The 17,109-nt window shown below is 40.3% G+C and overlaps 1 protein-coding gene across 1 annotated transcript; it reads right to left on the bottom strand.

The window, feature by feature from the left end:
• Positions 1-7,111: 7,111 nt before the first annotated feature.
• On the bottom strand, positions 7,112-11,605 carry LOC115772297 (dehydrogenase/reductase SDR family member 13-like). Its single transcript, XM_030718436.1, has 6 exons — positions 11,373-11,605; positions 10,407-10,525; positions 9,446-9,569; positions 8,254-8,426; positions 7,836-7,989; positions 7,112-7,603 (listed from the first exon to the last, which is right to left on the bottom strand). Exons 1-6 carry the CDS (start codon positions 11,497-11,499, stop codon positions 7,344-7,346), a joined length of 957 nt encoding a protein of 318 aa, XP_030574296.1. The 5' UTR covers positions 11,500-11,605; the 3' UTR covers positions 7,112-7,343.
• Between the last annotated feature and the right edge of the window lie 5,504 nt (positions 11,606-17,109).

Genomic DNA, 17,109 nt, shown 5'->3' with positions numbered 1-17,109 from the left:
AAATGTTCACCATTGTTTTGTGATAACTTTAGTCATGATATTTTAATCGTTGGACTCTTGGAGTCATTTTTGATTATATGTCCTTCAATGCACACCTTAAACAAATATGTATCACTGCTTTCTTTCATCTGCACGGTATCAGGAAAAAGAGAAACATGCTCTCCTAAAGTGATGATGAAAAACTAAATCATGTTCTCGGTTGGACTACTGTAATTCATTATTGGAGGAATTATTAGAAGAATGCCTGGCCAGCTGTACAACTCCATTGGGGAATTTGCAATTACCAGAAAAGCTGTTGGATCAACAGTCCTGAGCGAGTAACTTGGAACAAGCCCATGCAAGCACGAATATGTGAGCAACAATATTTTAAAATGCACCCTGTATTTTACAAGAAGCCAGTGTAACAGTTTAAGAGTAATTGAGGTACTCTTTATATTTGTCAACACTGGCCATGGTTGTAATGATAGCTGGTAGAGTCATAGCTCAAACACTACCAGTGTGAAACTTGTTTGTTTTGGTGACTGATGCAGACTACTTCCTGCAACTGCGGCCTTCATATGAACCTGAACAATCTGAACAAACTGTCTACATCCCATGGTGGTTTAAGAGGGAATAACTCTTTCCAGGAGTTTAAAAATGAAAATTAAATTTCAGTGTGTTCCTTGTGCAAACTAAAATAAAATTTCTCACTCCTGCCACAGACGATCAGCAGAGTAACGCGACTCGATTTTTACTTTTTCTGTGCCAAAAAGACACTTCGGATTAACAAAGATTCCAGATGTACAGCTACAATCAAACACACCAAAATCATGTCCTAAGCATTTCTGGGGATTAAGAGGCAGATATATATTTTAAGCCTTTTGTAGATTGAATGTGCCCAGAATTAGTTTCAGCTGAGGTAGGCTCCAGCCCTAGAAGAGAATGGATGGATGGTTCAAAGATATATATTCATGCAAACTGCAAAGGGTATTTTTCTAATAATTAACTGTATTCTTTTCAAATATTAATGAAGAGATTTTAGCTCTGCAGCAGACTGTCCACAATGTCCCCTGCCTCTCACCCCCCTTGTATGCTCAACACTGAGCCGTTACCAGAGCTGCACAGATGTTAAGACCAAGAAAACTCAACAAGACAGTTCAGGGGACAGTTTTATAAAGACAAGGTTCAGTAAGTACTGCAGTATAAAAACAGTTATTTAAATATTGTAGAAGCAGAAGTAAGTAATCCTCAAACAATCTGATCATTTGCAGGCTCTGTCCTGTCTGTCTGTTATTAATGCAGAAAATGGCCTAAGAGAAAGTGTAAAAAAAAACCCACACAAAAAGACACAAATAAAACTTCGAATGCCACATTAAAAATGCAAAAATCATTTAATTTAAAAGGCACTCATATTTAAGGCCTTGCTATTTCAAGCATAAGAAACTAGATGGCAGCAGCACGGCATGTCCAGGAGAGCTTCTGTGCTCCAACCTTCACATGCTCTGAGTTTCATCTCAGCCGTGGGCGCACACTTCCTGCACGGCACAGCAGGAGAAGTAACAACGTCTCTGGAGTTTGATTTCTTCCTCCAGTACAACCGTGGTCTGAGGTTCTGTCTCTGAATCCGGGAACAACCGAATGGAAATCTCCTGGAACAGTTTCCAGGTTCTTCAGCAGTCCCTCTGAGCTGCTGTCTCTGTGAAGCCCACGTTCTTCTGATCTTTGTGGGGGAGCGGGGATACCAAAAGCAAATAGTAAACCTATTGAATAACATTATTTCTCATTCTTAAAAACTATCATGTGATTAAGGTACTAAAACACTTCTCTGGAAAAATATGAATCTACTGATATGAATATAGTTTCTCAGTACATGCCTGCTTATTTATATACCGGGGTATATTAAAAGCCTGTAACTGCACTGATGTTTACTGTTTTGGGAAGGTGTGCATAGATATGTGGTTTGGGTGTGGTGTGCTGGGAGCATGCGACCTTATAAAGAAATCTGTGACGAGCTGGCATCAGCTCATCAAAGTATTCAGAGCAGTTTTGTTTACGTCACAGATTGAAGATATGACCACACATAGGTCAAAGGTCAAAAGTCTTACACAGCATATATATATATATATATATGAAAAGATGAAAAACTGATGAATGAAGAAAATGAGAGTGAGGAAGAGACGTGGAGGCCAGTTAGTAAATCAGGAAGTGCAGAGGATGAGTAAGGAGATTGTTTAACAATGAAGAGAATGGATAGTGGAGAGAGAGCAATGGAGCTTTAACCAGATTGTTTAACGTGATCTTGGAGAATAAGGGGATATCTGAAGAAGTGCACTGGTACAAGAACAAGGGTGATGCACATGAGCTGTAGTAACTATAGAGGAATAACACCAACATACCATCAAGAGTTGTTGAAGCTGGGTTAAGAAAAGGGGTGATGATCAGTGAGCAGTAATATGACTTCATGCCAAGAAAGAACACTACAGATATGATATTGAGAGTGTTGGTGAAGTATTGCACTCTTTTCTTTGTGGATCTAAATGGACTGATACTTAAATAGTGCTTTTCTACTCTAACTGAGCTCTCAAAGCATTTTTCACTACAAGCCTCATTCACTCAGTCCCATATTCATTAATACACAGAGAGGTGAGGCTGAGATGGTTTGGACATGTGCAGAGCAGGGACAGTGGATTTATTGGACAAAGGATGTTGAAGATCAAACTGCCAGGTAGGAGGAGAAGAGGAAGACCACAGAGAGATTGATGGATGTGGCGGAGAACGACAGGCAGAGGGTTGGTGTGACAGAGGAGAATGAAAGCGACAGGGGGAGCTGGAGACAGATAATTCACGGTGCCGACTCCTAAAGGCAGCGGCCAAAAGGAGGAGGAAGTGTTTTTATAATCTTTTTTAAAATGTCTATACTACCATCCGCCAACATTTTCTTCCTCTTTTTCTTTACAAGATGCTTTTCATCCGGTATCTTTATCAATTTACTGACCTTTTACAGCTACAGTTATTTTTTAGTGTGCATTTAATGTCAGCTAAGTATGTCATATGCATAGAAGGGAATGAATGAAATAGCTGTTGCAAATAATAAACAGTTCATATTATTCATTTTCAGCCACTACAGCTGGTAGGAGTAACTTGACAGGTTAGTTGGATTAGTGACGATGTTATCAAGTGCAAAAACATCCATTTTAATATGGTTTTGTTGATTAAGCTTCAATACTTAATCAACAAAACCATATTAAAATGGTGTCGATACTGAAGGCTGGGAGACCTCGTGGATGAAGAGCATGCTTGATAATTTGCATAACATCAGTTGACCACGCGATGACTGTGATTACAGTGCAAGTCAGGAATGTTCTCTGCATACACCTCATAAAGTATGAAGGACATTCTGTAGTTAATCTGATGTTATCATGATGAGTGATAACCCGGACTCAGTTTTTTCCAAGTGTGAATAGAATTCGAGTCAGTGCACAGTTGTCGTGGAGAGTGGGAAGGCAGTCCCCATCCAGCCTTCAAATGTTGCCACTGGATGATAAGTTGAAGAACAAGTGTGGAAGAAAGCCTGAGCCCAAACTCTGCCCCCAAGGTGGAACCCACTGTGGAACTTAGAGGTTCAGTTCAGTTCAGTTTTATTTATACAGCTCCAAAATACAACAAACAGTCACCTCAAGGTGTTTTACCCCCTATGAGCAAGCACTTGCTGACAGTGGGAAGTAAGAGCTCCCTTTTAACAGAAAGAAACCTCCAGCAGAACCAGGCTCAGTCGGGGTGAGGGGAGAGAGACATGACAAGAGACATGCTGTGGAAGAGAGCCAGAGATTAATAAGAACTAAAGATTAAATACAGAGTGGAGTGAAAAGCAGTGAAAGAAAAAGGAATGCTCAGTGCATCATGGGAATCCCCCAGCAGTCTAGGCTTATTGCAGCACAACTAAGGGTTCAAGGTCACCTGATCCAGCCCTAACTGTGAGCTGTATAATAAAGGAAGGTTTTAAGCCTAATCTTAAAAACAGAGAGGGTGTGGGTCTCCCAAATCCAAACTGGGAGCTGGTTCCACAGAAGAGGGGCCTAAAAGTGAGTAAAATAAACACAAACAACCTGAAAATGTCCCGGCTATGACAGATACTGTATCACGCCACTCACATATGGAAAGGAATCCTGAAGCAAAAGAACCAGTTCTGCTGACGAACACCAAAATGTTCCTTGAATTGCTGAGTTATCAAAGACGTGAATCAGAGGCAGGGCAGGAGGAGAAAGGCTGCAGACACACCTGCTGTGTTTTCACATCTGAGTCTGGATTGTCTGTTTCTAATAAAACCAACAAGTGGCACTACATGTTACAGGTTTTGACAACAACTGTGTACACACTGTCACCTCAGTTTTTATTTAGATTTATTTTTATACATGTTTCTAAGATACATTGAAGCATAATCCTAATAATTCAGAGGATTCAAGACTTTTATTGTGAGATAAAGAAACATTTAGCTTTGGGAGTGGTGCCACTGCCAAAACATTTGGCCACTGTACTATATTATCACACAATACTTTAGCTCAATACGCATTTGCATTGTATGAGAGTTGGGTAAACAAAATAAAGCATAAAGAAAACTTAAAAAAAAAAAAGAATAGTAATACAAAGATTGCAGAATAAACGATGATAAAGACAATAAAAACTGGGAATCAGAGACAGCTGCTTTGCCCCTTTATACTAAGTGAGCATCATGTAAATGTCACAGCCTGTTGTTGCTGCTGTTGTTGACCATGTATGTGTGGGCTGTTCAGGTGATAAACAGCAGCTACATTATCCGCTGATTATCATCTTGGTGGTGAGTTAAATCAGATTGCAGTCAAGCATTCTAAGAGAAGCCTGTCTGGGAGATCTTCATATCAGAGTTTTAAGAGCATCTGAAGGAGGCTGTAAACACAGAGTCCATGTTCTGCACCTCCATTGTTGAGGCAGTGGAGGCTGAAAGAGTCCCCTGATTCCTGGTTAACTTGTGGGATTTTGTAGACAGCTGGCAGGAACCGGTGAGCCAAGATGAGAACAACTTTGGCAGGGGAGTTAAAACTCTGGTGAAGAAGTTCCGTGAGGGCATGAAGCAAGACTCTCACCTCAGAGCTGTGGGGTGTGACTGACAAAGAATGCTGTTTGAACACAAAGAGGCGTGTGCTACCTGGGTAGAAGCTGGAACAGGTGACACCTGTTCCTTTCAGCCTCTTGAGCTCAGGGAAGATCAAAATGTTCCAAAGGCTGCTCAGCAATCAGACATCTGCAACAGAGGCAGGGCTGCTGTGTTTTCAAGTGTCAGCCTGAATAGTCTTTTTTTCAAAATTATACCATCCAATGGCAGCACATTACTGTATTTTACTATGACTGTAGCGTATGCATGCATTTCTGTTCCGTAACCCCTTCTAGATGCCTTAATCTGGATGACACTTACTATATAAAGTACCAAGGTTATCAACATCTATATAACTTTTAGAAATTATTTTATAACATTCAAAATCCTTAAAAATTATGTAAATTATGTGTAGAAGCTGATCTCAAAACAAATAATGGCATGCATATAATATTATACATGAAGGGTGCATACATGCATGAGCAAAGCAAACTAGCTCTGCAGGCCATTTCGAGGGCTCAGAGCCACAGGGGTATAAGTGACATTTCACCAACTTCACAGGAGAGCGGAAACAAAAAAAATGACCATAATTTGCACAGATTTTAGTTTTTTTAAGCATGTTTCTTTTTACAAATTGATGACACAATGCTTAATGAACAATAATCTTGTCTTTTTCGTAAATGCACTTATGCCCTTTTGGCACCAACTTCTGTGCATTCAAAAATCAAGTCTTTTTGTTTTTGTTGAATAACTCTTAATATTTTCTTCTGTAATTTTGACAGTAGAGCACATCAAGAGCTTGCTTTTTTTTTTTTTTTAATTTTGACCAAAATGTCAGCGTAGTAGTGCCACAGCTGCAGTTGAGGAAACACACTTGGAGGCTGGAATGCTCTTCACCCGATGTGCGATTTATTTACAAGGAGGGTCAGGATGGTGATATGACTAAAAAGAGAGATACAGAAACTATAGAAAAACAAACTTAAAACTGTTCAAAAGAATTCAAAAGTTTACTAAACCAAAGAAACCCAAAGGCTAACCCCCTGGCTACTGGGCTCTAGCCACCACACTAGGCCTGCTATACCTCCCTCTCTCTTCCTCCTCAGGAGCATTAACTCTGGCTTATAAAGCCTAAGCCCCTCCCCAGAATAACCCACACAAAAATTCACTTAAGTCCCCCAATTAATGATTTTCTACCTATGAGGAAACAACTTTCCAATTACCTCCTTTAAGCTCTGACACAAGATCATCAAAACATTAGCTGGTTTCCTGTGTACCAAAACTATTTCACAAGAAAAGAATAAAAAGATTTGGAACCTTCCACATCCTGTTTGGCAGTCCGGATCTCCAAGACGGTGGCAGCATGGAACAGAGCATTCAACAAACATTTGGTAATATTGACATGACTTGACGCTAATAAATGGTTTTGAATATGTGGGCCCATTGTATTTTATTTTTCTGTGGCATGGAAATAATGAGAATGTTAATGCTAAGGGATAAATACCAAAAATCTGCATACTATTGAATCTGAACTGAAATTAAAGTAAACCAATGAAGGACTGGACCAATGTAGTGTTGGCCTCACATTTACCACTGAACAACCTCTATTTTGCTGGCAAGATGTTATACTAATAGAAGTCATTGCAGTCTGTTGTTGGCCATTAACACATTTAGTCTTACAGGGCATGGGCTACCCCGTGACAGTCAGTTACGCCCTTGAGGTGGCAAGCTCTCGATTTGTGAGCATAACATACTTTAACTCTGCACGTTGCACAGTAACATGCAGCACAGTAAGGAAACAAAACACACAGACCAGAACTGGGTGACATTTTTTATTAAGACAAACTTCAGTAAGTACCGCAGTATGAATACAATCTACGGAAGATGCAAATATTTACATAACTATACAAAATTATAAATAAAGCTTATGAAGAAACTACTAAAATATTCTGTAGTTTTTCCACAATAAATGGAAGAGCAACAGCTCCCATTAAATATAGTATTTAAAAAAAAAAAAAAAAAAAAAAAAGCTCCTGTGCCTCAAACTCCTCCACATACTGTAAGTTTCTAAGCTTGTATTTATAAATGATTTAAAATGATGTACTTTGAGAAATGCTAGATGTATACACAGCATGGCTATGCCAAGGTATCACACTGATACACTTAGAAAGGACAGAATGACATTCACAGACAGAGTTCATTGGTCATGGACTGTACAGCCACTGTAAGGTATACACATTTATGAGAGTCCACAGAGGCTTTCGCTGACCTCCCACAGTTTCAGGGCCACACTGTCATCTCGGGCATGGGCGTACACATTCTCTACAGCACAGCAGGAGAAGTAACGCCCACTGAGAGGTTCGATTCCTTCCTGCAAGGCACAGTGCAGTGTGGTCTGAGCTCCTGTCTCTGGGTCCAGGAACAGCAGCCAGGCCACAGGCTGGATGAAAATCTTCTGCCACAGGCTGACGTTTCTGGACAGCTCAGTCTGAACAACACCTGCGGGGGGGGGGGGGGGGGGGGGCAAAGACGCTTTCAGCCTGAGTTTAATCAATTTTATAGTTCTTAATGCCGCAACTGTGCAATTAAAATGTTTTTTTGTTTTTTTTAAAGTAATCTGTCGTTTTTGAATCCTTAAAAAACATTTGCTTTTGTTTTTCCCTTCACAAGCAAACTTTATTCATCATTCATGCATAGATGAAAGGCACTTAAATCTGTGGGAGTGTTTTACCTGGGTGAACACTGTAGCATGTGACACCAGTTCCTTTCAGCCTCTTGGCAAGCTCATGGGTGAAAAGCACATTGCAGAGTTTGCTGTTGCAATAAGCCTGGAAGAACTGCCAGCTGTACCTGCCCGATCCCAAGTCTTTGTTTGCAGCCAGGGCCTGAAGGTACAAACACAACTTTGTCAGCACATGTTCAGACAAGTGCCAATATTTAGGTGTAACATGCAGTGCAGTGTTACATGTGTCATGTGCAGATGTTACATTAAAGATTTGAGTTAAATGACTAGGCTTTTCTCAAAAAAAAAAAGAAAAAAAAAAAAAAAAAAAGAAATATATATATATATATATATATATATATATATATATATATATATATATATATATATATATATATATAAAAAAATAAATAATCTGAAAGCTCACCTCAAAGTCAATGTGTCCCCAGCGATAAGCCATGGAGGCCAGGGTGATCACGCGTGCCCCCCCTGTCTTCTTCATCCTCTCCAACAACAGACAGGTCAACAGGAAGTGACCCAAGTGGTTCACCCCAAACTCAATGCCATATCCATCCTCAGTCCGCCCATCAGCCACCAGACCTGTGGACAAGTTCATATTTGAAGGATGGTTTCTGACATGTACTTCCTTCTGCTCATGTCCATAAGAGCACATGTATTTTCACTAGATAATGCGATTTTGATAACCGTGTCTCCCTAAAATGGTTTACATCAATTTCCACCACTGTAGTTTCAAGCCTCTTTGTAACAATTGTATGCTTTTTTGGTGGTGGTTGTGTGCATTCATTTTGAGTTTCTGGTCAGTTCTTTGTCATCATTTCTCATCTCAATAATAATGCGATCTAAATCTTGCATTTGTGTTCCTTCGGACATCTTTCAGGGAATGTTTTGGGAGTTGGAGTATCAGTGAAAGCGTGATTTGTATTGCTGTAGCATGTGACCTTTGTCACCCTTTAATGCCTTTAACCCTTTAATTAATGCCCTTTGTCTTTAGTAATTTTTATGAATAGAATTTCTAGGCACAGCCAGAATGAGGGTTTATGGTTTATTAGCCTCAGAAGCTCATCTGTTTCTGCACACGACATGGTTCTGTTGGCTTCATCAAGCAACAGCCTCCATGCTAACACAGTATATGTCTGTGTTGGTTAGTGCGTAGTGATTACATTCATTGCCAGGTTTAAAAAAAAAAAAGGGGTGGGTTTGAGTGTTGAAGGAGCCTTTCTCATGACTCATCTAGTGACATCACTGTCTAGCCAATCAGTGGCATGCAGTCTGCTGATGTCACATTTTCAGCTCCACTCAGCTCACTTGGAACCACGGCTGAGTAGGTACTTAAAAAAATAAATAAATAAAAAAAAAAAAGTATCAGGTACTACTACTTAATGGTAAACCCTAAAATCCGAGTCAAGTCAAGCTCAGTAGGCACTAGTGGAAAAGCAACAGTAGACTGTTGATGCAAGTCCCAGACATGGGTTTCCTGTGAAGGCTGTCTGGGCTCTCTCAGAGATGGAGTGAGAAGAAAAATGGATGGATGGACCATCCACTTGCAAGTAAAAACACCAACATGTTGTGTTCATGTACTACAGTGTGTGTTCATGTACCAGCATTGTTGATGAGCATATCCAGCCTAGGCTCATTTTTCAGAAATGTGTTGGCGAAGGAGCGGACAGACTTCAGACTGGCGAGGTCCAAGTGCATGTAGAAGACTTCTGTGCTTCCAGTTTCCTGAAAGAAGGAGTTTGATCGCATGAAACCCCAGTGGGAATTTTATAATAAATTTAACATTCAACTTATGCCTCAGTGCTTCAATTCAATTGCTTTCACTGTTTTTTCTTAAAGCAGCAGTTAACTTCATTTCACTGACAGTATGTCTGAACAATTCAGCTCCTTTCAGCTAATTTGCAGCTTAAACAGCACGGTCTTTTAAATGTTATTTCATTTCTGTGTTCATAGTTTAGTGGTTCTTTGTTGACTACACATCAACTCCTTTCATGGCTAATGTTTCAGTTCAGAATCCAGCTTCCATGAAAGAGTCAGAGTTCTTTAAAGAGCTTAAATTTTACTTACAGTTATATCCAATTACCACTACAGCTTTCCAGCACTTGCCTCAACTGCTTTAATTACTTATCACATATTTTAGCTAATTACAGTAAGGTGGGACTTCATTACCGAGTCTCCACTCCCTGCTGACAACTGCACAAACTATTAAATTCAATATAATTTTATTTATATAGCACCAGTTCACAACAAATAGTCACCTCGAGGTGCTTCATATTGCAAGGTAAAGATAATACAGCAATTACAGAGAAAACCCATCAATCAAAACAACCCCCTATGAGCAAGCATTTGGTTACAGTGGGAAGGAAAAACTCCCTTTTAACAGGAAGAAACCTCCAGCAGAACCAGAAGCTGGGAGGGGTATTCATCTGCCTCAACCGGTTGGGGGTGAGGGGGGAAAAAAAAAAAGCATTTAAATGTTAGTGCTCAGAAATATTTTGGATAAACTGTCATAAAGCATGAGGAAGTAGTGGCCCATGTGTCATCCTTTTAGACTGTTCCTACCTTTTGTATTTCTGCAATGGCAGTTGCAGCTTTGTCCTTGTTTCGGCAAGCCAGGACCACTTTGGCCCCCTTCCTGGCTAGATGCAAAGCCGTGGCTTTACCGATGCCTGTGTTTCCTCCTATAGAAAGAAAAGGAAGAGGGAGAGAATGCACAAAGTCTATCAAAACCATTACAAACAAGAACTATCATCTATTTAAATGTTTCGTTTGGCATCATTTGAAAGTCAGTGGAAATTTATCACAATCAAGTTTGTAAAAGAATCCTAATTGTGGATTCTAGACCAGGTTGTTATCAGTATACAGTAGATATTTTATGTTTACATTTTTTTAAAAAGAAAAAAAGGCCAGATTACTACAATGGCCCTGAGGCTGGGAGGGAGAGAGGGGTGGGAGGGGGATGGTCATGTTTAGATGCAACCCTGGAGAAGCAAATCCAGTTTTAGTTGTGAAAATATTATGCAGGTTTTATTCAAAGCATTCTTTAGAATTATCCAGCGTTTAATTGCTTCTGGATCATCTCAAGTGTCATATTTACTTTTCAATTATTTTTTGATGAGGCTTTTCCTGAAAGGTGACCTACATTTCCCGTCATCGGAAGTGCATCTCACTCAAAGGCCAATGCCCCGAAATAAAGGTGGAAACATCAATTTAATGGCTCCTTCTTTGCCCATGGACCACCTTTTCCCAGCAGATTTAATGAAATTTGGCTTTGTAGTTTTCCCATCATCTTCCTCAAACCACAACCATCTTACAGCCTCGTAGGAGAAAATAAAGACACTTAAACGCCACCGAGGGAAAATCAGATCGACGCTCCCAGCAGCGTCTTCCGCACAGCAGCTCCCGAACACATCAAGAACACCAAACTTTAACCTGGAATATTCAGACACACTTTCCAGATTGGATTATTGCTGGTGCTGCTGTTATTAGTGGCCAATCTTTTAAAATACAAACCGTTTCCAGTCTCACCTGTTATAATGACGGTCTTCCCGCACATCGAGGCGTTTCCTTTGCATTTGGACCTTTTGAAGAGAGTCTGTACGAGGAGGACGTATACCCCCAGAAGCACAGCGGCCACCAGTATGAGCTGAAACATGGTTGATGTCGCTTGAAAATGTTGCGTCTGAACGCTGCGCTGGGATCTGTCTTTATACACATGAAGGGACACACCTGTCGGATGAGTTTCGTCCAAGACGTGCAGGTGAGGCACCTCAATCAGGTCGGACCCGTTTTGGAGTGACGTAAACCCACTTTAACCTACTTCTTCGGCGGTGAACACTTGAGAGAGCAGAAAACAGCATCAGTCCATACACTTTCTTAGTAGTTTGTTCACTGAAAAAAGGACTTCCTGCAAAAGCATTCAAAATAAATCCCCTACTGACAAACGACAAAACTGGGATAGGATGCAAACTTTACTCCAGATGCCAAAGTATTGTACTTTTAAATTCTCACCACTGATCTGCTGGTGTGAGAAAACAAAATGAAAACTACCTGCATTCATGGATGGATTAACCTCCTCCCTGGAGCAAAAACCTGAAGGTGGCTCCATAGTGACATTTCTCCAGATGGCCAAAAACTAACCAGCAATGCAAAGTTGGAATTATAAGTTGATTATTTATTTGAAAATATAATCAAAAACAAATAAATTAAGTCATTTAAGTAAGAATGCCAAAGATTATCTGGTAGCAGTTTCTCAGATAAGTGTAGCTAGTAGGTTATCAGCTTTCTTGGATAGTACATTCAAAATGTGAAGAGATGTTTTCAGTGTTAATGTTAATGTTAATGAACTGGCTTTTATGTTTTAATATTTTGTATGTACCTGAATTTTTTGATGAATGACTCCGGTCTCCTTGACTCTGAGAAAACATGTTGCACAGATTTTTGGAGCAATGTTCTGTCATCCTTCAAGGAACAGATGTGCGTGCGTGCGTGTGTGTGTGTGTGTGTGTCGGGGGGGTTGTTTATTTTTTTTGGTTTAGGTTTTTTTTTTCTTTGTCCCCAACCTTTCGCTTCAAAATTCCCCTAAGGTGATCTATTGGATTGTAGTCAGGCAGCATATCTGCCCAGGTCAACACTGTTTTATCTTCATGTTAATCTCTTGTATGGCCTGGAAAGCATTCTTTCTATGATTATTGTGCTGGAATTCGTGTCTCTAGAATGTATCTCAACACGTTTTTCACTCATGTGCTTCATATCATACTTCTGCATATCGCTGTCATGGTAGTCTGGCCAGGATGACTCCACTCTGTCTGTGCTGAACAAATTTATCTTATCTGACCAAGGAACTCTGCTGATATTCTCCAGGTTTCCCAGAAAGCTTATCTGGATGCAGTTTTCAGCGGGAGAAACATTTCATCACACATCCAAGTGACTTCTTCAGTCTCAGCTGACTGCGGTCTTTAAAACAGTACAGTAGCATGATGACCTAAATTAGCACCACTCCCTAACAATGAGCCATAAACTCAGATTAATAATTGTTACTATGCAAATTGTCATGACCATTGCTCTGTGACCATGAATAATATTCACTGTAAGATGGTGAAAGATGTACTCTTAGGCCCCCTCCTCAGTTCGGCAATAGTTGTTCCCTTTTCACAGAAATGGCCTCCTTGACTTCCCACTCAAACCAGCGTTCCTTCCTGTCCAGGATGTTCACATCCTCATCAATGAAAGCGTGGCCTTCAGCTTGTAGATGTACACAGCCTGATGAGGTAGCCCTTCTGTGTTGTGCCATCTGTTTAGCCAGAGGTTGTTTGGTAATGGTCATGGGGATCCTGTCGACACACACTTTGCACACTATATTGCTCTATTTGTACCAGGGACCCAATTTTTGGTGTAGCGTGTTTTGGGGCATGAAAGCCAAAATGCACCTCAGCTGTTCTGATACTCCTAACACATATGGAATTACCAATGTTTTTCACTTAGTCAGTGGTCGTCCTCCTTCTCTGCTGGATCGCCTGGAGCATTCTTTAGGCATGCCAGCTCCTGGCTCTGACATATGCCAGGCTGGGTTAACCACATTTACTCAGAGCCTCTTTAATACGATGTTCTCCTGTGGGGATGGTGGTTGCTCTGTGTTGTAGTGTAGGTAGGTTTTCATTCTCCCTCTCTCCTACTAACACTATCAGGTGGAGCAGCTGAGCTGACGTTATGCTCCCGTCCTGCCTCAAGGGGGCGCTTTTCTGACAGGTCCTTTCCTTCTGCACCTGTTCCTGATCAATAAGGTGGCCAGCATTTAAGGATCGAGGGGTGCCGCAGTTCATCTCCGTCGCAGTGGAGATAGTCGGGTTGCTCTAGTTTCAGTGCGTACATTGTTTGTCTATTCTTCATGCATTAATCTGTTTGAGCCTATTGTGGAGTTCTGGATCATTTACATGTCGATTGTAACCCCCACTGGCTGGCCAGCTGAAATCTGCAAAGGAAGGACCTCACCAGTCAGTCACCTACCTATTTTTCATATCCTCCCTGGTGCACTTGCTGGGTTTGTCCACCAAGTTAATGTGGTCAGTGAAGTGCAGTACATCCTGAGATCTGAGTTCCACCCAGGTGTCATCCACATACCTGAAACACTTTATTGTCCAGTGCTGTGTAATTCATTATTGTAAAATCAAATGTTTTACTCCTTTTACCTGAATTTATTTACAGACAGATTTTTTCCAGACACTAAGAAGATACCAAATTTTACCTTCAGTATATTTAAAGACCCTTACACATGCACAAAACAGACGTTTGGGTTTAATAATTATCCAATATTCAGTCAAAAAAATTCATACTTCTGTAAATCTAGTTTTTAAGTAGTTCAACATGAAAATAAGACAAATACCACAAGTCATCATTAATGAGAGTTCCCACTTATGTTGCTGTAAAACAGCATTATTGCCACATGGCCATGGTTAATGGCTGGAGTTTATGAGAACCATTATTTGGTTCAAAATCTAATTTTTGAGATGCCTTTATATAGCCTGTAATGCCCCAAAAGCTGAAGTGAAGGCCAATCTCTATTGTTATGGCTCCTGGAGAGATTTGTAAGTATGTGGGACAAGAGCACCTGCAGACAGACTCACATTTCTAATAGAAGGAATACTAAGAGAAGACTATAAATATATAGCTTGTTGTGCTCTTTTTTTAAAACCACGTAGTGTCTTGGTGATTATTTTGTGTGTGTTTGTTGTCTTTGTTTTTTTTTCTTAGGGTCAGAATAGGTCATTCAGAGGAGGGCATTCTCAGGAAACACCAGAGTCAAAGGTGGTGCAATATCTTGATGCATTGTTTGTTTGGAAATACCAATGATCTGCAGAGCTCTTTGTACAGTTAACATGCCTTCACTACATCGTAAGACCTGCCACATACATACTGTCATGTATTAAGAGTGGCATATAAAAACACAAGAAAGTACAAAACACATGCAATTCTGTGAAAAACTAAGTACACCTTTACTGCTTCCTCCATTAAGAGTGTAAGTAGCAGCCAGGTTCTGCTAGTCAAATGCAATTAATTAACTGTTTATCAGCAAGTGTGAGCACCTCTATAAAAGCAGAATTTTGGGCAGTTTGCTGGTCTGGAGCACTCAGGTGTATGTAAACACAATACCACAATCTTCCCAGGGGTGAACAGCTTAACAAACTCACCCTAAGGTCAGGCTACATTAATGGTGCCAAAGGTGGTTCTACGAGTGACTGACTCATGGGCTGCACTTAGTTTTTCACAGGACTGCACAGAGTGCTGTGAAAGCATTCTGGCTGTACATGGTTTCTTTTAGTCTAAATGAATTCTACAATCAGAATTGTTTTCAGAATGACTAATAGCTTTATATGCATCAGCATGTGATGCTGCAATTTTCCTCAGAAGTGCTTGCAGAAATATCTGCTTCCACATGTTTTTCCTGCATGAGTAATCCTTGTCACTCAGCAATGGTTTCTTTATGACATTTAATTCACTGGTACGAACGTTCTGGTAGGGGGGAAATATTTGAAAAGAGAGCAATGAAACAAAAAATATTTGTAGACTCAAAATCAGCAACACTTTATATAAAAATTATGATTTAAGTGGTGATAAAGGAAATCAAAACCCTGGCTAAGTTGTGAAAAAGTAGGTAAGACTTTTGTCTTGAATTTATGACGTAGGCCTACTGAGCAAATAAATGTCATCACCAAAGTCAAAATGTCACATTTTTGACCAGGAAGCAATCTGGAGCTAAAAGAAAGACATGTGCCAAAAACTGCAGTTCCTTATGTCACCACTTGAGGCTGTCTCCAAAAGCAAGTTATTGTCCCACATTAAGTTGCCCGGCTTTAAACTTATGTATAACAAATGTAGGGGTTGATGTGTTTTATAGCCCACCCTTTTAAATTGCATTCAGACTTTATTTAGGGGTGTGGCCAATTTAACTGACAGGTTGATGCTGACACGGCTTCACAGGTAGCAGCTGGTAGCTGTATGTTAGGCTTCACCTCTGCTAATTCAATTTATAGAAGTAGACCTCTCAACCATGCTTGTGGTGTTTTTGCATTTTGGTTCTTTTTAAATTGAATTATCTGACTAATTCTAAGGCCTGGAGTCTGGTTAATTATAGCCTACTAAGAGTTTCTATTCCATTGTTGGTGAGTGGAAATGTTCTAGTATTTTATTTGTACATTACTTAGCACTAATTAGCAGTTGCTGTGCAATGCACCCATACAGTCTTTGGATGCACCCTGTTAACCAGGATTGCTAGCAGTAGCTAACGGACTTCACCCTCTCATCCAAAACTAGTCGTTTTTTAAACTAGGTTTAAAAAACGACATGAAAGTGGCCAGTATGCTAACACTGATGTTTCAAAGCTGGGCTTTAGTAACCGATAGGTGATGTAGCATTGACTACATTCATCTGTTATATAGAGTGTAACATTTTAACCTAAAAGGCCAAAGTTTTTAATTATTAATTGAAATTTCCATAGCAGAGGGTTAATGATATAATGGAACCAATAGATTTGTTAGGATCCTCTGACCACGATGACCCCATCGGTGCCCTGCAAGTGCCGTGGGCATGTAGGTGAAGAGGATGTTGCAAAGTTTGTTGTGGCAGTACTTCTGGTAGAGTTCATAGTAGCTGGTGCCCAAAGCCAAATCTCTGTGAGTGGTCAGGTAGATGAAATCCATGATCCATGGGCACCAGAGGACGTGGTCATCACGTAGGTTGGCCTGCTCGCCTTCAGGCAGTCAAGAACCAACATCATCAACATTGATTAACACCAAATATCACCCCAAAGCCAAGTTCAGTTTTTCCATCATTTATAAGACCTGAATACAGAAAACAGAAGGTATGAATGCAACCAAAACCTCCTCCTAAAAAACTCCTCACCTGGAGCTTTTTTGCTAGGCTGGTTGTAGTTAGCCGTAGCTTCAGTTAGCAGCTGGTGGCTCCTTTTCCACATCTCTCTCTTTTGCCAGCCATGGTCCCATTTTGTTTGAAGTGAAATGGAGATGAAGTAACAAACTCTTAGAACGTAATTGAATCTAGAGTCAAAAAAGGTGCTTCTTCAGCATTAAAAATATTTGTGCCAGGAGGAACTCTGAAAAATGAGTCTATATGGCAGCCATCTTGGCTCATCCCCCCTCCTGGTTTTGTCTATTTTAGGGGAAGTTTAAAGTTTTTTTTTTAAGTTCCTTGTAATATGTTGAGATTATGAGCAATCCTAGAAAGACATGCTGTTCTGCCACAGAGGTAG

This window comes from Archocentrus centrarchus, chromosome 22 (assembly GCF_007364275.1).
Source record: "Archocentrus centrarchus isolate MPI-CPG fArcCen1 chromosome 22, fArcCen1, whole genome shotgun sequence".
Taxonomy (NCBI): Eukaryota; Metazoa; Chordata; class Actinopteri; order Cichliformes; family Cichlidae; genus Archocentrus; species Archocentrus centrarchus.
The sequence above is the reverse complement of the archived record's forward strand: the minus strand, read 5'-3'. Positions and strand labels throughout refer to the sequence as shown.